Source organism: Dunckerocampus dactyliophorus, chromosome 9 (assembly GCF_027744805.1).
Source record: "Dunckerocampus dactyliophorus isolate RoL2022-P2 chromosome 9, RoL_Ddac_1.1, whole genome shotgun sequence".
NCBI lineage: Eukaryota > Metazoa > Chordata > Actinopteri > Syngnathiformes > Syngnathidae > Dunckerocampus > Dunckerocampus dactyliophorus.
In genome coordinates, this window is record NC_072827.1 from 24,212,974 (window position 1) to 24,232,863 (window position 19,890).

A 19,890-nucleotide genomic window follows, 5' to 3' on the forward strand; every position below is an offset into this window, starting at 1 on the left:
CAGCCTTCTTTCTTGAATTCAATAGTGTTTTTCACCTTCTTTATCAAAGTTCTGGCACTTGCAACTTTCTTTGACCCTCGGTGGGTTATTTTGCAGCCGTACTCAATCAAAAAAGCCGAGATCTGTGATGTAACTTTGTTAGTTAGCAAAAAACTGCAGAGTCGACCCGTGATTATGTCAAGGCGGGGCGATGGGAGACAATGACTTACGGTTTCAGGTTGTAGTTGACAGCATGCTAACAGGCATGTTTTGTAAAAAAAAAAAAAAACAACAAAAAAAACAAGACGTTACAAACTAAGTCTTGTAAACTAAGTATCACAAGATTTGGTGTTCGGTGTGTGATCCAAGATGGCTGAATAAACAAGCAATGCTATCATCGTATCAAAGGGTCAAATAACAGTTTGTTAGGCGCAATATTGTACGATAACCGAGACACTGTATGAGAACCAAGGCAAAATATTCGATATGTTATATGTATGGTGGCCAACAGGGGCAAACACAGAGCAATGCTCCAAACAGGAGATTAAACAGTGCTGAATGAGGCAAGACTGCTGGAGGGAGTATAGGAGTGGTGGGAGCAACAGCCAGGCGATGAGAGTGGGGGAAGAGGTGCTGGAAGAACATCTGGTAAGACACCACCTGGAGATCAGGATACGTGGTGGTGGAATGCTGAGTTGCAGGAGGCGGTGACAGCCAATAAAGTGTAAAAAAAAAAGACTAAACGGTAAAAGGTAAAGAATGGAAATGGAGTGGTCTTAAGTCACAGAGATCAGGGAGCTGGGAAGACTATTATCACAAACCTTTAAATGAGTATAATTCAAGGATAGTAGTTGAGCATGGAATCCAGAACCAGGGTGTAACTCTGGGTATCAGCAAAGAGAAAGTACAAGTAGCACTAAAAAATGAACAACAGCAAAACGAGACCAGACAGAATATCTGTGGATGTGTGGAAGAGCCTGGGCGGGAACCTGGGGTTGACGTGCTGTGGGATTTGATGCAGAAAATATACAATCTCGGAAAAAAAGACTGGAATGGAGAAATGGTGCTATCATGTCGGTCTTTCAAGAGAAATGTGATATCCCGGCCTGTGCTAACTACAGGGCAATAAAGCAAATGTCCCATAACATGAAGCTCTGGGAAAGACTACTAGACAGAAGAATTAGCAAAGAAACAGTTATAGGAGAGGAACAATAGGGTCTTATGCCTGGTAAGGGGACAACAGATGCAGTGGAAAAGCACCATTGGAGGGTTTCCAACATGAAACGTATTTTTAAGATCTTGCCACAGCATCTCAGTAGGATTCAGGTCAGGACTTTGACTAGGCCACTCCAAAGTCTTCATTTTGTTTTTCTTCAGCCATTCAGAGGTGGACTTGCTGGTGTGTTTTGGATCATTGTCCTGCTGCAGAACCCAAGTTGGTTTCAGCTTGAGGTCACCAACAGATGGCCGGACATTCTCCTTCAGGATTTATTTGGTGGACAGCAGAATTCATGGTTCCATTTATCACAGCAATTCTTCCAGGTCCTGAAGCAGCAAAACATCCCCAGCCCATCACACTACCATCACGATATTACACTGTTGGTATGATGTTCTTTTTCTAAAGTAGGGTGTTACTTTTGCGGCAGATGTAATGGGACACACACCTTCCAAAAAGTTTTCCCAAAGGTCTTGGGGATCATCGAGATGTGTTTTGGCAAAATTGAGACGAGCCTTGAAGTTCTTTTTGTTCAGCAGTGGTTTTGGTCTTGGAACTCTGCTATGCAGGCCATTTTTGCCCACCGTCTTTCTTATGGTGGAGTCATGAACACTGACCTTAACTGAGGCAAGTGAGCCCTGCAGTTCTTTGGATATTGTCGTGGGGTCTTTTGTGACCTCTTGGATGAGTCGTCGCTGCGCTCTTGGTGTCATTTGGGTTGGCCGGCCATTCCTGGGAAGGTTCACCACTGTTCCATGTTTGACATTTGTGGATAATGGCTCTCACTGTGGTTCACTGGAGTCCCAAAGCTGTGGAAATGGCTTTATAACCTTTTTCAGACCGATAGATCTCAATTAATCTTGTAATTACGTTCTAACGGGGGGGGGCAGCAATCACTTTTTCCACACATTTTTAAATTTGATGATCTGAAACAGTTAAGTGTAACAAACATGCAAAAAAAAAAAAAAGAAATCAGGAAGGAGGCAAACACTTTTTCACACCACTGTATATAAACTATGTATACTGTGTTACAGCCATTTTAGTACCGTCACTGTCAGAGGTCATGAGTATTTGGATTATTGACAACTGTAAATATCATTTTTAAATATGCGTATAAAAATCCTTTGCAATCAGTGACTGATATAACATCTTGACTGACTTCAAATCCGTTGTGGTGGCAAATTAAGTTCAAATCACAAAATCTCTAACAGTCCAAATACTTCTGGACTGAACTGTTCGTATTTTAATTCTAGTCTGTCTGTGTCACTGAGTGGGATTCTCTCTTTCAAGAACTTGCCATTTGGGACGACACCTGCCACCTCCAGCTGAACCTGAAGTCCACTCTTTGCCGTTACTTGATTTATTCAGTCTTAGTATTGCACTGAAAAAAAAAAAAAAAAAAAAAAAAAAAAATACAATTCAACGGTTAAGTGAGGTTTTAATCAAGGGGAGGCGAGTGAACAAAACAATGAGGGTAAGATTGTGGATTTATGATTTTTTTTATTATCAACTGCCTGTAAAACGACAAATAAACAAGGCACACATTTTCAACAGAAGGCTCCACACTAACACGCATTAAACAGAGCTAAGAAACACATTGTCTCAGTGCTACGACCATTGAAGGAAATGATCCCAAAATGTAGCATTCATATATGATATTAAAAATAGACAAGTTTAATTAAATGGGTTGTCTGGTTTTCATTTGTTTAAATTCAATAAAGTCCATTTATAATGGAGACAAATACAAATAGAGTGCTTTATACTACAAAGTGACAAATAGGCACCAAAAGTCTTTGGTGAAATTCCTGTCTCACATATACTCTTTTATACATATTCAGTGACAAAAAGTACCTTGTACATTTACATGTGCTGCTTAAAACGTCCGACAACATTTGGGGGCTTGACAGCCTCAGTTCCTACATACTTTGACAAACCCAAGTAGAAAAATGTTGCAAAAGTTGAGCAAATAAAATGTCAGAAAATCCTTTGTTGCTCCATCATTTGGGGTCCCACAAGGCTCAATTTTAGGTCCCTTAACTTCCTCTGCGTTCTACTCATTTGGGGAGATTGTGGTTGGCAGCTTTACTTCCTACATGCTTTTACAACTCCAGTTGCAGCGTGGAAAATTTAAATGACGTACAAATGACCGTTACTGTGAACCGAGATTTGTATTTCACCGAAGACACTGAAGGGAAAGCGTTTCATGGCTCGTCTTGGCTCTTTTTCAACAGTCACGTAAAACATATAGAGTGCAGCCAGAAAATATTCACAGTGCTTCACTTTTTTCCACATTTTTTTCTTCAAAAACAGCAAAAAATTTTCTGTAGCCTTCCCCAGATTGGTGCCTAGAAACAATCCTTTCTCAAGAGGTCTACATAGACAGGTGTGTTCCCAATCAACTGGATTTACCACAGGTGGACTCTAATGAAGCTGCAGGCAGAAACATCGCAAGGATGATCAGTGGAAACATGCACCTGAGCTGAATTTGCAGCTTTCAGCAAAGTACGTGTTTTCAGTTCTAATACATTTGCAAAAATCATGGGTTAAAAGGAAAAAGTGAATTGGAATAAGGCTTTGACATAAAATGCAGACAAAGTACTGTGAGTACTATCTGGATACACTGTAAAGTGTAACCAGTAATGTGGAATTACAGGCAAAAGTGGGAATTTTTAGGCTGTGGAAAATTGTGAATGGTTTGAGAAATGTGGAAAAAATTCCATTAAATTTCAATGAATATTTTTGGCCCCGAAAATGTGGAGTTTTGGGAAAATCAAGAAATTTTAGATGTCAAAATAGGTAGCCTAAATGTCCCAAATGAGTTGAACGTTTTGGTGTTGGAATGGTTTGAATTGGTTGAGAAATGTGGAAGAAATTGTTCTCAAGTTCAAATGGTATTTATGGTTGGAAAATGTGGAATTTTTGACAAAAAGTGGGATTTTACATCCTGAATGAGCAGAATAAAATTAATAAATAGAAGAATTTTGCTGCATAGTAACATGTAATGTATATCTTGAGCATTCACACAATTCTAATAATGTAGAACTACTGTACATGGCTGCTCTCAAAGATTTTGTGCAAATGCAGCCAAAAATGATGAATCTCTATTTTTCCAAGGCATATTATCGGAGTGCTTTCATTTCGGTCAAAGCAACACATTAAGTATTTACATCATTTTCCCTGACGAGAGTGATGTAGATCCCTTTGGAGGCAGATCTCTTTAGAACAGATCTGGAACGTAATAAAAATCAAAACATTGACTGACTCACGTCGACATAAGCGTTGCTTGCACATTTACTTCAAACTTCTGCCAGAGACATAAGGAGAATGAGCGAATGAGCGAAAATTTGTGCAGAATTTAAATGGACAGAGAAGCCTAATCCTTTGGGTCTCAAATTTTATGTCGACAAAAGCAGTCGCCCATTTAGGAGTTTGCTGAATTAAGTACTCACTGTTTATCAGTAGGATGAAAATGGTGTCGGTCCCGTCAACGTAAACAGGGCCGACTTAAAAGGGTTTCACTGTATTCCCAATCTTCCAATTTGATAATCTATCATCAACTGCCGTGTGGGTTCTTCTTTCAATGGTAAGAGTTTTGACTGCAATGGAATTACAATCGCTCTGAAAATTTGACGCAATCTCAAAAATATGATTTTTTAATTATTTCCGGATTTTCAAAAACTTTTGTTACAAGCCATGAGAAGTGTTCTTCCACGGCTTACTGTTGCCTTGCATTAATGGAAAACTGCACTTTTTTTAATTTTCCCATCATCCACAGTCCTTATGTGAGATGTGAACACACGTCTTTCTTGTGTTCTAAAGATATAAAAATAGATTAAAAAAAGCCAAGCTCATTACTGCACGTAAGCGGACACACCTATGCTGCCTATTAAAACGACTCCAACAAGGTTTTATCCTTTTCTATACATGCTGTGACCACGGAGTAGCTGGTACATTCATGATAACATGTAATACAGTATTTTGGTCATTTTAAGCATTGCCAGAACTTCCTTCTTGGGTACACTGATTTCACATAGCAACATAAGCGTTAACCTTTCACACACACAACAGCAGTGGCTGCATGTCCAATATGTAGCCTTACCTTTTTGGTAGTGGTCTAAGGCACAGTGAGCACGGCACTGACTGGCTGCAGGCGGAAGGCGAGTGTGTGGTGAAGCTAGTCGCTAGCCGGTGTGGTGTGGCGACGTGTCAATGCGCCAGTGACGTAGTTCAATTGGCGTAACAATGTTGTAACATGATATGTAAATGGAGCGTTGTTGGCGCTTTTTGGAGTCTTTTTCAGAAGACTTTATAGGCAGTGTTTCCCATTACGTGCAGTAATGAGATGTCTCTTTATCTGTTTTTATATCCTTAGAACGCACAGAAAAGAGAAAAACGTGTGAGTAGATGGAGGATTGGGAGTGTAAGGATTGTAGATGATGGGCAAAATTCCAAAAACAGTGGAGTGTTCCTTTAACTGCTCGGAAAACAAAAAGGTGTGTTTTATTTGGATTTGCTGTTTTCTTGCAAAAAGTAGTTTTCCATCGGCAACTTTCCTGCTCTGCTCTCACACTTTAATTACGCTCTTAAACACTGGCCAGAAGAGAGCAAGTTTGCTCGAAAAAGACCAAATGAGCATCCAAAATGAGCAACAGTTTTCTCTGCATCGACAAGAACTGTCTTCTGTTTTCCTAAAATTGGTTTAATTGCGCTTTTAGGTGACGTTCTGTCGCCGCGGATGTATGGTATGTCAAGCGTTGTGTAGCAGTTACTACGTATAGCAACACAGAAGCAACGCTGCTACACCCTATACTGTACTGGCAAGGTTAAATATCAATACACTTTATGCAGCACATTTCAGTGAAATGAAATACAAATTCAACAAACGTGAAGTGAATTTCGTTAAAAACTATCCAAAAGTAAATGTTTCAATGTTTTGTCCAAAATGGATATTTTCTATTTGTGTTCTGGTGAAGAGATAGAGAAGTCTAACAATAAGTCAAGTTGTGAAAATGTCAAATGTACGTTATAATTTATAATTTACAATTTACAAGTAAACGTAACTTGTCCAAGTTGAATCCCCGAGACTAAAACGAAGTGCTGTTCTGGGTCACTTCAACTTCAACGTCATAAGTGGTGTATTGTCGATTGTTCACAACCGGTCCATGTGCTTGTGTGTTTGGGTGCTCCTGTGTTGAGGCAGTGCAATCACAGGGTTCAGTGCTCCTTCAACCTGTGAAGTAGAGAAAAACATTAACATCACACTGATAAAGCGTGTCATCTAGTTTTACAGTCAGGAGAACTTTGAGAGAACGTACAATAAAATTCACTATACGGGACCAATTATGCTTACATGAAATATGCTGAGTAAAGAGCACGCTTTTTAATGTACAAATATTTATTTAGCTTGTGTGACAATATTGCTGCACTGTATGACCCTTGAGAAGATGAAGAGTTTATCTGCAAGACTGAAAAGGATTCCCACAGTTTATATTCTCTACCGAAGAATTCAACTAGTTTCTAGAATTGTTCCTGTGAAGCTTGTGGAGTAAGTCCATTAAATTGATAGTGGTAGTAAAAGACAAAGAGAAATCTTTGCTATTTTACGAGTCATAGTTCGGTACACACCTCTGCTTTATGGTTACAGTTCAGTTTACAGGTATTTTCAAACAAAATGTAAAACAGTGAAAAACTCCTATCATATCATCTTTGACCAGCATTTTAAGATTAGTCCCATAGAAACAGTCATGTAGCTCTTTTAATACCATAAACATCGGGCTTCTTTGTCTTCATTTACGACTTTCTTACTGTAGTTATGACTACATTTGGTGAAGTAAAAGTTTTATGATATGTGAAAGCCTTGCATTCACACTATACACAAAATATGATAATAGTGAAAGACAAAGCTAATTTAGTTGACAGGCCATGCTGGTTAGTGTCAGCTTCAGCCTGGGTAGACAATAGCTAGGGATGGGTATCATTTAGATATTATCCGATACCAGTGCTAAATCAATACCAAAAACTAGGCTTGTCACGATAAGTAAATCAATTAACTGCACGATATGTGGCAAACAGCGCTCTTATTTTGAAGGCCCGAAGTGTGTTCTGTGTGTGTTGAGAATGTCGGTTTACAGTTAAGACAAGCTGGGTGCAAGAATAAACGTGCCTCATCTTTTTTCCCCCCCACTCAGAACCTGCACGCCGTCAGCAGGCATTGTAAAATGGTAAAGCGGTAAAACACAACACAGAGAAAATACACTCATCCAGCCTGAGTCGCACACACACAGCCGCCGCACTAGCATGGTCTGCTAAACTAAGCGAACCCCGCCAACTTCCATTCACGCTCGGTAAGAGGAATTTCCGCCAACTTTAGGTCACCATTTCAACATATTTAGTTCTGTAGGGGGTGTTTTAGTGTTTGTGATGAGATTCTGCCATGATTGAGTGGTCCGCCTGGGAATTACTTCCCCACACAAACGTTCCTTCTCCTCACGATAACAGCATTTCATTCACATCATGTCAATTTTCGTGAGATTCCGCGTTTAACAGTAAATTCTGTTTTTATTGGCCAATTCCACGGGTCCGTTAATGCGGAAAAACATAGGGCCCTACGTACAGTATGTGTTGACTTGTGTTTGTGTTTGTGCGGCATTGCGGGTGAGGTAGTTGGCTGGCTCGCTGTATGTGAAACGCTAGTTAAACCATCCAAAGGTTGTCTCGGATTGAGTGACTACTTTCAAGTCACGTTGCCAGCTTGTATGTTCAAAGTTGATATTAAATACTTTGGAGGCATCTGGTGGGCCGGATTCAAACTCTCGGCGGTCCGGATGTGGCTCCCGGCTGTAGTTTGCCCACCCCTGCAGTGGACTATAACTGCCTATTGTCGATAAAACTATACACCGGATGCATCAAGAAGTAAATGGGTGAGTTTTTCCTCATACCAACTGTTGACCATTGCTCGCTGTTTGACCAATATCATTTGATCAAGCCTTTTCTAACATTCTACTCTACAAACCAAGTAATAAAAGTACATATGGTTTGTACTGATATCGGAACAATATCTGTATTCAAGGCTGCAATGTCGGTATCGTACCGGAAGTGACAAAGCTGTATCGGGACACCCCTAAACGTTATGAGTCTTCCATCCATTTGCTATGCCGCTTATCCTCATTAGGGTCGCAGTGGTATGCTGGAGGCTATTCCAGCTGACTTCGGGCGAGAGGCACGGTACACCCTGGACTGGTCGCCAGCCACTCACATGGCACGTAATGAGTCTGACAGTGTCAAAAAAACGAAGCTAGTATTCCCATGTAATTATTTGGATTTTGTTTATCACGATACATGCTAGAATCTAAATGAGGATCTGGTAGGAAACCTACTGAGTAAAGTGATAAGAGTAGGCTATAACTCACTCTACAGAAGAGATGGGCCGGGATTTAGCTGAGGATAACTCCTTTGTCACAAGCCTTAGCAAAAGCTGTAAAGTAGGCAGAAAGGAAAATATTGAGTTACTTCACACAAAGATGACCTTTAACAAGACAATGTCAAACAGAACGCCCTCTGCCTCATCTCAATGGATTTTAATCTCCCTCATCAATGCTGTCTTCACACAGTAAGTAACATGCATACCAGACAATATAAACCACTGGACTTGCTGTGATAATAATAATGGCTTGCATTTAAAGTGGTGTGAAAAAGGGTTTGCCCCCTTCCTGACTTCTTGTCATTTAAGTGTTTGCCACACTTCAATGTTTCAGATCATCAAACAAATTTAAATATTAGTCAATGACAACACAACAGAACATAAAATACAGTTTTTAAATTAAATGTTTTGTTATTAAAAGGGAGAAAAAAATCCAAACCTACATGGCCCTGTGTGAAAAAGTGATTGACCCCCTGTTAAAATAAAAGTTCAATTTCTCTAGCCATACCACTTAAATAGGACCTGCCTAAAAAACTGAAGTAGACCAGAAGATCCTCAAAAGCTAGACATTATGCCGAGATCAAGGTTATAAAGCCATTTCTAAAGCTTTGGGACTCCAGTGAACCACAGTGAGAGTCATTATCCACAAATGGCGAAAATATGGAACAGTGGTGAACCTTCCCAGGAGTGGCCGGCCAACCAAAATTACCCCAAGAGCGTAGCGACGACTCATCCAAGAGGTCACAAAAGACCCCACAACAATATCCAAAGAACTGCAGGCCTCACTTGCCTCAGTTAAGGTCAGTGTTCATGACTCCACCATAAGAAAAAACTGCCTGCATGGCAGAGTTCCACAAAAAGAAAAAACACTGCTGAACAAAAACAACATTAAGGTATGTCTCAATTTTGCCAGAAAACATCTTGATGATCCCCAAGACCTTTGGAAAGTACTCTGTGGTCTGACGAGACAAAGTCGATCTTTTTGGAAGACTAAGGGTGTTGTGTTGCCCACTCACTTCGATTGCAAGATGGGTGTACTGGCTTCCTACGGCACCTACAGCTATCGTGACCAGGAGAACCAGCGTGTACAGCGGGAAAAGCCACCCGTCGCGGCCGGGGAAGGTGCATTAATGTTGGATACGCTATGTGAGCAGCTGCCATATATCCACAGAGGTCAGCAGAACCAGAGTGGACAGCTGGAGGAGTCGCTACACAATGTACTTTTAAACTTGCGACACATCCACTCCTCCTCTGCCTTGCCCTCGTGACCTGGCTGCATGCAAGTTTTTCCTGCGTGAACGCAGAAAATAATTAACATCCCAATTTTCTTCCTACGGATTTTGTGTGCTGTCTGCGGGTTTGAAAATCCGTGCTGGCCACGTGCGTTTTGTGTTCAGTTGTGTTGTCATTGACTAATATTTAAATTTGTTTGATGATCTGAAACATTTACAGCAAGTGTGACAAACAGCCAAAAAAATAAATAAATCAGGAAGGGGGCAAGCCTTTTTTGACACCACTATATGCATCCAACATAAAAGAAGAAATGTTAATGAAAGCAATGTAAAGACTTCAACCACAAAACTACTAATGTTATAGTCTCGCTAGTTAAGTAACCTACCAGTAAAGCAAGGAAGTCAGCAGTCATAAGCATGTAGAACACCTGATCCCAGCCACCTGCAGATAACACCCCAGCCAGCAAGGGTCCCATTGCTGCACCTGCAGACAAATCCACAAACAAGAATTGTTTGTAACCAATAATTGCGAAGAAGGCCTTTGAAAGCAAGGCTGACTATTTACATGATCATATTCAGCCAATGTCTGAAGTATTTGTTCTTTCTTCTTTTCTACTCTTCCTCTGTGGTTCTTTGCTAAACAGCAGACAGAATTAAAATAAAAAAAAAAACTGGACATATTCCTTTGCCTTCACTGCCAATGATGCCGACTTACCCATGTGCTTGATATATTATATTGTGAGAAATTCAAATGTAATGTTGAAAGACATTTTCAAAACAAGCACCCAGCTTTATCTGAAAAGCACACTACAGACTGTGGAGCTCCTACGGAAGGTTGAGCAGAGCAAACATGCATTGAAGAAGTGGATGAACGTGCCAAGCTTGCTTCAGCGCAAGCATACTGAATTATCTGTGATGATGGAAATGATATTGAGCAGACAGCACTGATAATACGGCTACGTCAACTCCGATGACCTTTTTCATGTTAAAGTTGGCTATGTCTTCTTTTAACTTTACAAGAACGACTCAAAAAGCCTGCCATAGTTCAGTGTTTAAATGATTTCAAAGTAGGCCTACACATGCACCCTGCGATTCTGTTAGGTGAATTAAAAAAGATTTTAAACTTTTAAAAGTTTAAAAGTTGTGTGATGTTTTGTGGCTCCAGACTATTTTTCTTTACTGGAAGAGGCGGCAAAAGGGTCCTTTTGATGGTAAAGGTTGCCGACCTCTGCTATAAAAAAATAATGTAAATCCAATCGTTCTAGATACCTAAACATTTTATAAAGAATAATTATAATTTTACATAGTTTAGTTTTAGTTTTTTGTCTCCCTTGTTTACGCATATTAGCAAAGGAACTAGCCATAGTTATTTTAAAAAGGATTCAACTAAGTTAATGCTACTGACCGACAGACCCTGTCCCATCAATAATGGCAGTGACAGTTGACAATGCCCTGGCATTGCCTTTCAGACTCTTGTGGGTTCCCTAATAGAAAGAGAGAGAGAGAGAGAGATGTTTAACAAGCACATTATGGATTTCCCTTTTCAAAATAATGAAACCTTTGAGTGATGAACACTGATACTTCTCTGTCCCCCCCCAAACAAAATGAAGAAAAAAACAATGTAAAATATGAAGTTGCATTTGAATGGGGGAAGTCAGTACAGTGGAACCTTGGTTAGCGTCATTAGTCCGTTCCAGATGGTCAGACTCAAATCAAAAACAAATAAATTTTTCCCAGAAGAAATAATGTAAACCCTATTAATTAGTTTCAGAAAGCCAAAAATGTTCACACTAAACAAAGTTCAACAATTACAGTTCAACATGCAGGAAAAGCATTGAAATGCATATAAATATATGTATAAATGACAAATGAAAGGGTTAAATGTAACGTCACTTTTTTTTTTAGGAGGTACGTGAATAAAAATGAAAAGCAATTAGTGCCTAACAATCGCAATTCCGAGTGCGCATGAACGCCTCACGGTGCAAAGAGAACGCAGCTGAAAGGAAGTTCTTCATTCATTTGATGATTATTTTGTGAATTCAGAGTGTTTAATCTTGAAGATTTCATTTGGATTGGTGCTCCAATCGCCGCACAGCGCAGCAGTCAAAGCCTGTCACTGTGAGTGGGGATTCCCCCGAAAAGGAGGCTTTATCGGTTGTATGCATTTTTGTACTTCAGATTCTGTTTTATCATGATTGTTAAACTTTGCCCTTTAATTTGGTGTTAAATTAACATGCAGACTTAAACCATATCCTTCTTGAGTGGACAAAAAGTTGATGCACGAATTCAAGCCATTCAAACAGAAAGATGCCAACATCAGACGGGAATAAAAGAAATGTAGGATGATTACTTAGCTAGTTATCAGTGCTCATGCCAAACTTTATCAAAATGTGACCATGCAAAATACACTTTTTTAAATTACTATAAAATTATAGTAAATATTAATTATGTTCACAATTAATTATGTATACAAATTCTAGTTCCTGTAAATCAGATAAAAACGTTTATGTTTTTAAGTGTGCACTTCAGGTGAAGTGCCCTGACCAGAAACAAGGGTGGTCTAATCATTTTTACATTACTGTGTTTATTAGGGCTGAGCCGGGTACTCGTTTTAGATGTGTCCGTTACGGATAATGCATTTTTGCCGAGTACAAGCATGAAACGAGTACAGCTCGTCATTATCCGTACTCGTGCTGAAGGAAAATCCTCATTGGGTAACTACTTATGTATTCACTCTTCACGCTCTGTGATTGGCCAGTCACACACAGCGACTGCCCCTCCCTAGAAAGACTTGCTGCAGGCTGCAGCCAGAGAGGAGCCGTGCCGCACTCATGCACGCGGTGCAATTGGCAAGACAGAGTTGGTCACTGCCTCCACCGTGTGAAAATACAACGTAAATACAAATCCAATAATAAAACATTAAATATAACAATAACAATAAATGTATGTAAAATGAGAATCTATTTTGACAAAGACATCTAGATTAACCCCAGCACAGTACTGTCAACACTGACTCACAAAAAACAAACACATACAAAACGTTCATAAGCATTATTCCGAACCCGAAATGTACTGTAGTCAATACTGAATTAGATGCTTACCAAATCCGCAGACACGGCAGTCGTGATGAGTGCATAAGGGCCATTAACAAGACCTCCACACACTAAAAGCACTCCTGTAAAACACAAATTGCATATATCGATGAAAGTTATGTCTTGTTTTTTTGTTTAAGATTTTCTACAGTCACCTGATCTGGCTCTTACCAATGGTTGGTCCATGACCGAGCTCGCTGATCATCGAGAAGCCATACAGCTGTAATTAAAAATAAATAAATACATTGAAAAAAATGACATAGAGCAACTTTAACATTTGAAATATTATTACTAGTCTCTGCATCAGCAGCATAGCTGAGCTGATTTAATATTTTTCGTTGGTGGAAGTCTTGGTACATTTATATAAAAAGAACTCTAACATTGTAAGGACACAAATATTTATTATTGTTTAAATGCTTGTACGCCCTAACTGTAATCCTCCTAGGTTTACCTCTACATTCTGTATTTGACATGATCTTGCACACACGACATTAGAAACTAAACACTCTCAGACAGTCTCAACTATTTTTAATTTCTGACAGGTGTGGAGGTGAGTTACTAGTCTCTGACAAGTCTTGTCTGACAAGCCCCCATTGTCTTTTCTTTCTGAATTGAATTATCTGTTTTGTGTTGAGGGAATTACTGTATTTTGACCATTGCCATATCTGACGAAAACTGAAACGTATGCTGGGAGCATTCCGTCCACATCAGATTCAAAGTAGGAAAGGGTAAAATACAACAGCCTGTTACGCGCAATATTGCACGATAACCAAGACACTGTAGGAGAATCAAGGCAACGTTTTGGCCAAAACGTACGTCGGAAACTGAATCATACAAAAACTGGGGCATTCAAAAACCAAGGTTTGGCTGTACATGTTGTGGGGTAAGCACTTAACATTAAAGTAGTTGAAGGGACTTAGGGAGTGCTCCCTGTGATTGACTGCCGTCCAGTCCAGGTTGTCATCTGTCCTTTGCCTGAAGTCACCTGGGATAGCTGGACCATGAACAGGATAAGCAGCAGAAAATGGATGGATGGATGTGTGCTAATGTTTCCAAAGTAAGAGCGGGCAACACTTGCGTGGTGTTTTGGTAACCTTCACCAGGTCACTGAACTGTCTTCATTTTTTCCTGGTGTTTGAGCGTTGTTACATGCATGACACACATTGGAAAGAAGCAGCTATTTACACCTAATGCATCAGTTAATGAGTCAGTCCTGCCCTTATCCAAAATACAGTACAATTCAAAACCCTAACCCACTACCAACCCCAAACTGGGCCTTCTAGATCGCAGCCAGTGGCAGAGAAAGAAAACGTACTGTAGGAGCAGCAAGCAGTAACATGACTGCACATGTGGTGGCTCTCTTCCCGAGTTTATCAGAGATGACTCCAGCAAATATCCCTCCTGCACAAGACAAGATGCACACGCACACACAGATATCACTAAAACGAATATACACATTAAATTGCTACTATTGAATAACCTCTGCCACGCACAACAGTCATCGTCCAGTTAAGACCAGTTTAAAAATTGCAGTATTTTAAAGTATTTACACACTGTTGGATCTTAGGGAGGTTCTAAGTAGAGTTTCAAAATGCAACAAGAAGAAATGAGAGTGAGACAAAAAACATTTTGAGTAAGCAATTTATTGCAAACAAGCATAAAAGTGAAATAGGCTGATCAAAAGTTTAAGACCACAGCCCTTAAAAGCCAAATCCTGGCAAAAATGAGGATTCAATGTAATTTTCTGCCAGGTATTCACACTGTCATGATCTCTTGATGGCAAAGGCAAAGACGCTTTCTCTCTTTGAACACAGTCGGATTGTTGAGCTGCATAAGCAAGGCCTCCTGCAGCGCACCATTGCTGCTGAGTTTGGGTGCAGTAAGACAGTCATTTACTGCTTCTTTGCAATAAATTGCTTACTCAAAATTTTTTTGTCTCACTCCCATTTCTTCTTAGAACCTCCTGACGATCCAACAGCGAAAAAGTGTAAATTCTTGCAACTCTTAAACTGGTCTTAAGCTTTTGATGAGGAGTATATATGTCAAAACATATGAATATTTTTCCTGTGTTTTGGCCTTTGACCATACGCATATGTAGGTCAACACATGGAAGAGAAAGGACTGGAAATCACATACAGTAGGCAGAGTAGAACAATTTCCCTCCCTTCAGATTAAGCAAAAACATACCTATTATGCCTCCCACGTCAAACAGAGTGGAAAGATCTCCAGCCTTCTTGGCATCCAGATGAGCTAGCAAACACAGAGACATTTAAAATCCACTTAAAACACTACGATGATGACAGCAGACGCCACAATTGGGTTCTCTCAGGGAATGGATAGAGTCAGCCACTGTCATAATCATACACTCGACCTTGTTCTGAAATATGGCATTGATAATGAATGCTTAACAATACAGTATGTCCACAGAATGCTTTATCAGGCCATTTCTTAATCACCTTTGATTTGCTACTAAATTACACGTCAGTAGATGAGGTGATAATGTGGCTAAATTTAAAAGAGGCTGTTGCGCCAATCTTCAACTCGGTGACATGTATCAGCTGAAAAAACAAGAGTGATGATCACATTCTATCCAAATCACACTCAAATTGATAAGCTTGTGAACGGTACAGCTAATTCCCCAAGACCTGCTCTCGATTGAGGTCATTAAGACAAGAAAAGAAAAACCAAAAGCAGCTCGCACCGTGTAATTCACAAACTCAGGAACATACAGTAAATCATAAAAATGAACAGGAAATCGCATTCCAATTTCTCCAAAAATAACTCGGGAATGAAAGAGTTTTAAAATCTACAGAAAGGTCTTAAGTATCCTTTGTCATTTATGAACACAACGCCATGGCACGGTTAACATGACCCGGTTAATTTGTGTCTGTGGTTCGATTCTTTTTGTTGACATTGTCTGAGAAAAAGGCCCTGCGGTTTACATAATTCAGCTTGCATCATATTTGTGATTGTTTCATTTGGAGTGTATTATCTTTATTGGCAATTTAAAAAAAAAATTAATAAAACAATAAAAACAGATACCCTCCCGTATGCCATACTACACCTGTAATGTCTCATTGCACTCAGCTTTAAGAACCACTGACATAACAAGTGAATTGTAGGGAAAATAATTTATTTGATCCCCAGTTGGTTTTGTAAGTTTAACCCCTAACAAACATGTAGGTGGGGGGGTATTTTAACAAAATATTGAGACAAAATATCAACAGAAATGTGATTGTTTACTTGTGAATTAGTATTTCATTGAGGAAAGTAAGTATCTGATCTAGCTATCAAGCATTCTGACTCTCCCAAACCAGTTATGTGACCATGAAGAACACAAATGAGTCATGTCCTGAAGCACAACTCGTGTGGATACTTTTCCATTCAAACTCTCCACCACTGTGCACAAGACCAAAGAGCTGTTAAATGACCCCAGGGACAAGACTGTAGATTGTCTAGACAAGACTGTAATGCTTATGGTTTATTTTTTCCAGACATACTTATTGGACCACTATTGTTGCGATAATTCAAAAATGGAAGAAATACAAGAATCACCCTCACTCTCGAGCTCTCAAGATTTCACCTGGTGGGGTTAGGATGACTGTGGCAAGAAATGAGGGACAAGCCCAAAATCACAACAGTAATGATTGTAATGATAATGAAGGTAATGAGGCTGGTTAATGATGTCAAGGGAGTTGGGAGCACAGTCACTGAGAAACGCATTAGTAACACACTTTGCTGTAATGAATTGAGATCCTGCAGTGCCCGCAAGATCCCCCTGCTCAAGAAGACATGCACAGACCCGTCTGAAGTCTGACAATCAACACCTGAATGACTCAGACAAGACTTGGGAGAATGTGATGTGGCCACATAAGACCAAAATTGAGCTCTTTGGCATCAACTTGACTCCTGAATGGTGAATATGAGCCCAACAACACTATCCCGACAGTCAAACATGGAGGTGGAAACATTCTGTTTTGGGGCTGTTTCTCTGCTGAGGGTAAAAACAGACTTCACCACATTGTGGGGGGTGAGGTAAACGGGGCCATATACCTCCCAGCCTCAGCATGAAGACAGAAGATGCGTCTACCAGCATGACAATGACTAAAACATATGGCCAAAACATATGGAAACAAAAGAGTGGCTCAGGAAGTACATCGAGATCCTGGCTAGTCTTCAGACAGCAATCCCATAGAAAATTTGTAAAGGGAGCTGAAACTTTTGGATTGATTTTCGAGTATCCAGAAAAAGGAGTGGACCAAAATCACTCCTAGATGTGTGCAACCTTAGTGACCGACAACAAGAAACGTCCCACCTCCACCAAGTACTTAGTCACATTTTGCTTGAAGATCAAGGACCCATTTTACTCAATCAAATGCAAATTAATTCATAACCTTTATTTCATGCTTTCTGTTTTGGCTGATACTCTTGTCTCAACTTGTTAAAATACAGCTACCATAAAAACTCTGGACTGTTCATAACATCGACTGATCAGCATCTCTATAACAATGAGATATCAGATCATGTCTGTATCGCTTTTTTCTGCCGATGATGACATGTTGCACACAGCAACAAGCTTGCTACCTCAGTATTTCCACGGTCAGCAATATTTCCAAGTTAGGCCTTTGGATTCTAAGCAATTTGCAATGAAAGCACTGGTTATGCAAGGGGGGGTACGGCATCTTCCTTTAATACTTCTGATCTAATATCATCATCATCATCATCAACTTTATTTCAGACACATGCATGGTCCATAGAACAATGAAAAACAAAACAGAAACACACAAACAAAAAAAAGAAAAATTAAAAATGGCTATCTCTTGCTATATAAATTAAGGCGCCAGTGTTTCCACAAGCTAGAAAAGAACCTGACTGAGCTTTGTACAGGGTTGGTCAGTACACATATGATGCTGTTTGCAGAGGATGTTAACCTACACATACATCTGTACATGAGGTTTCGTAACACAGCAGCACAAGTTGGCACAGCAGCCTGGACAAACATTTGACTGGCACTAGTCCAGCGGGGCACCTTAAGCAGCATCCTCATGCCATCATTGTATGCCACCTGAAGCTTATGTATACTGCTTTTTTTATAATGCTGCCACAAGTGGGCAGTATACATAGGAGTACAATATGCTTTAAAAAGTGCAGTTTTAACAGATACTGAGCACATAGAAAACTTACGAACAAGCATATTAGCTTGTGCATATTGCATACAACACTGTCTATAAATGTCTCTATCATCTGTCAGGTCAGCGGATATATAATGGCCCAAATATTTCACCTCATCATAGACTTTTAACATGTTATCTGCCAGTGAGAAGTCAGGGAAAATTAATTTCATATCCTCTTTACTCCTGACAATCATGATGTTACTCTTTTCTGAATTATATTTAATATCAAAGTCTAGGCCATACTGTGAACAAACCCTTAACAGCTGCTGTAGACCAGCACTGTATGGACAAAAGATCACTAAATCGTCAGCATACATCAGGTGGTTTATGGTAGTATCACCAACCCGGCAGCCAGTCCTACATTCATTCAGCAGCTTAGATAAATCATCCATATACAAATTAAAAAGACAGGGAGACAAAATGCTGCCTTGTCGCACGCCGTTACCAACATGAAAGGGGGATGATACAGAGTTTCCCCACTTAACAGATATAGATTGTTGAGCATACCAAAACACTAACATTCTTATTAAATATTTTGGGACACCCCTATTATACAATTTGTGAAATAACTTTTCATGATTTATATGGTCAAAAGCCTTTGAGGCGTCAATAAAGCAAACAAAAATGGTAGTATTGTGTCTGTTGTACAGATCCATAATCTCCTTTAAGGCAAAAATGCACATATCTGTGCCAAGCTTGGATTTGAAGCCAAACTGATTATCAGATGTCATGATAAACTTCTCCATTCTATTCAACATAGCCCTTTCCAAGACCTTTGATAAGGTACTTGCCAGAGCTATAGGACGATAATTATCTTTACTATTTATTTTTCCAGCTTTATTTTTCACAATGGGCACTAAAATAACAGACAGTATAGACTTTGGTAAAGTACCATGAATTAGAAACCCAGTAAAACATATTGCTAGCAGAGGATAGAGTTTTCTGCTGGCGAATTTTAAATGCTCAGTGGATATCTTGTCTGCACCACAGGCCTTATTATTACTGAGCTTCATCACAATCCCATTGACTTCTTGTACAGAAATAGTCACATCTTCATCTTTGTCTACATTGTCCACCACAAAGGAATTACTTTTGACACAATTAAACAGCTCATAGTAATGTTTCTGCCATAACTGAGTGATTTCGTCTGGTCCGTTTGCCCCACCAATATTTGTTGGTAAAGATGTTTTAGAAGTGTTCAATCTTTTGATTTCTCTCCAAAAGTCAATAAGACTATTGTTTTGTAGTTTTTTTGCGAGTGAGTCTGATCTCAATGTATTTTCATTCCTCTTAATAAGTCGTAAGATATATTTAAAATTTGCATTTGCCTGTTTCTTATAGTCAAATAAGGTACCATGCTTAGGTTTTCGTGCTTCAACCCACAGTTTGAAAGCTCTTCTGGCCTCAGCATGAAGCTCTTCTGCATATTCATTCCAGCCTGGCCTGGCTTTATATTTTTTCGTTCCATTGAGAGACTTACTTGAGATAATAAGAGATTTTACAATTGTCTCATACAGGGAGCACAACTCAAGGCCATGTTGCGCATTCTTACAATTCATATCACGACATGTAACTGTACTTTTTGGCAATTCAATTTTACTCAATAAAATATCAGACTGGGTACGGTAAAGGTGAAAGTCTTGCTCGGTCAAATTGGCCCAATTTATTTTCCTTTCTTCTGGGTTGTCACTCACAGGCACGACAGCTGGTAAATTGCCCATATTTATGAATAGAGAAAATGGTACATGATCAGATGTTGCCAACTCATAATTGATCC

General features: G+C 39.6%; 1 protein-coding gene across 2 annotated transcripts in view; it reads right to left on the reverse strand.

The window, feature by feature from the left end:
- Window positions 1-2,683: 2,683 nt before the first annotated feature.
- Window positions 2,684-19,890, reverse strand: part of slc37a1 (solute carrier family 37 member 1) — a 29,001-nt gene continuing 11,794 nt past the window's right edge. For both annotated transcript variants that reach the window (XM_054787629.1, XM_054787628.1), the window contains 8 exons: window positions 15,127-15,189; window positions 14,255-14,340; window positions 13,111-13,159; window positions 12,949-13,022; window positions 11,253-11,331; window positions 10,234-10,331; window positions 8,605-8,669; window positions 2,684-6,425 (listed from right to left, as the gene is read on the reverse strand). In XM_054787629.1, coding sequence (XP_054643604.1) covers window positions 6,410-6,425; window positions 8,605-8,669; window positions 10,234-10,331; window positions 11,253-11,331; window positions 12,949-13,022; window positions 13,111-13,159; window positions 14,255-14,340; window positions 15,127-15,189 — 530 coding nt within the window. In that variant the 3' untranslated portion in view covers window positions 2,684-6,409. The remainder of the gene's footprint in view (window positions 6,426-8,604; window positions 8,670-10,233; window positions 10,332-11,252; window positions 11,332-12,948; window positions 13,023-13,110; window positions 13,160-14,254; window positions 14,341-15,126; window positions 15,190-19,890) is intronic.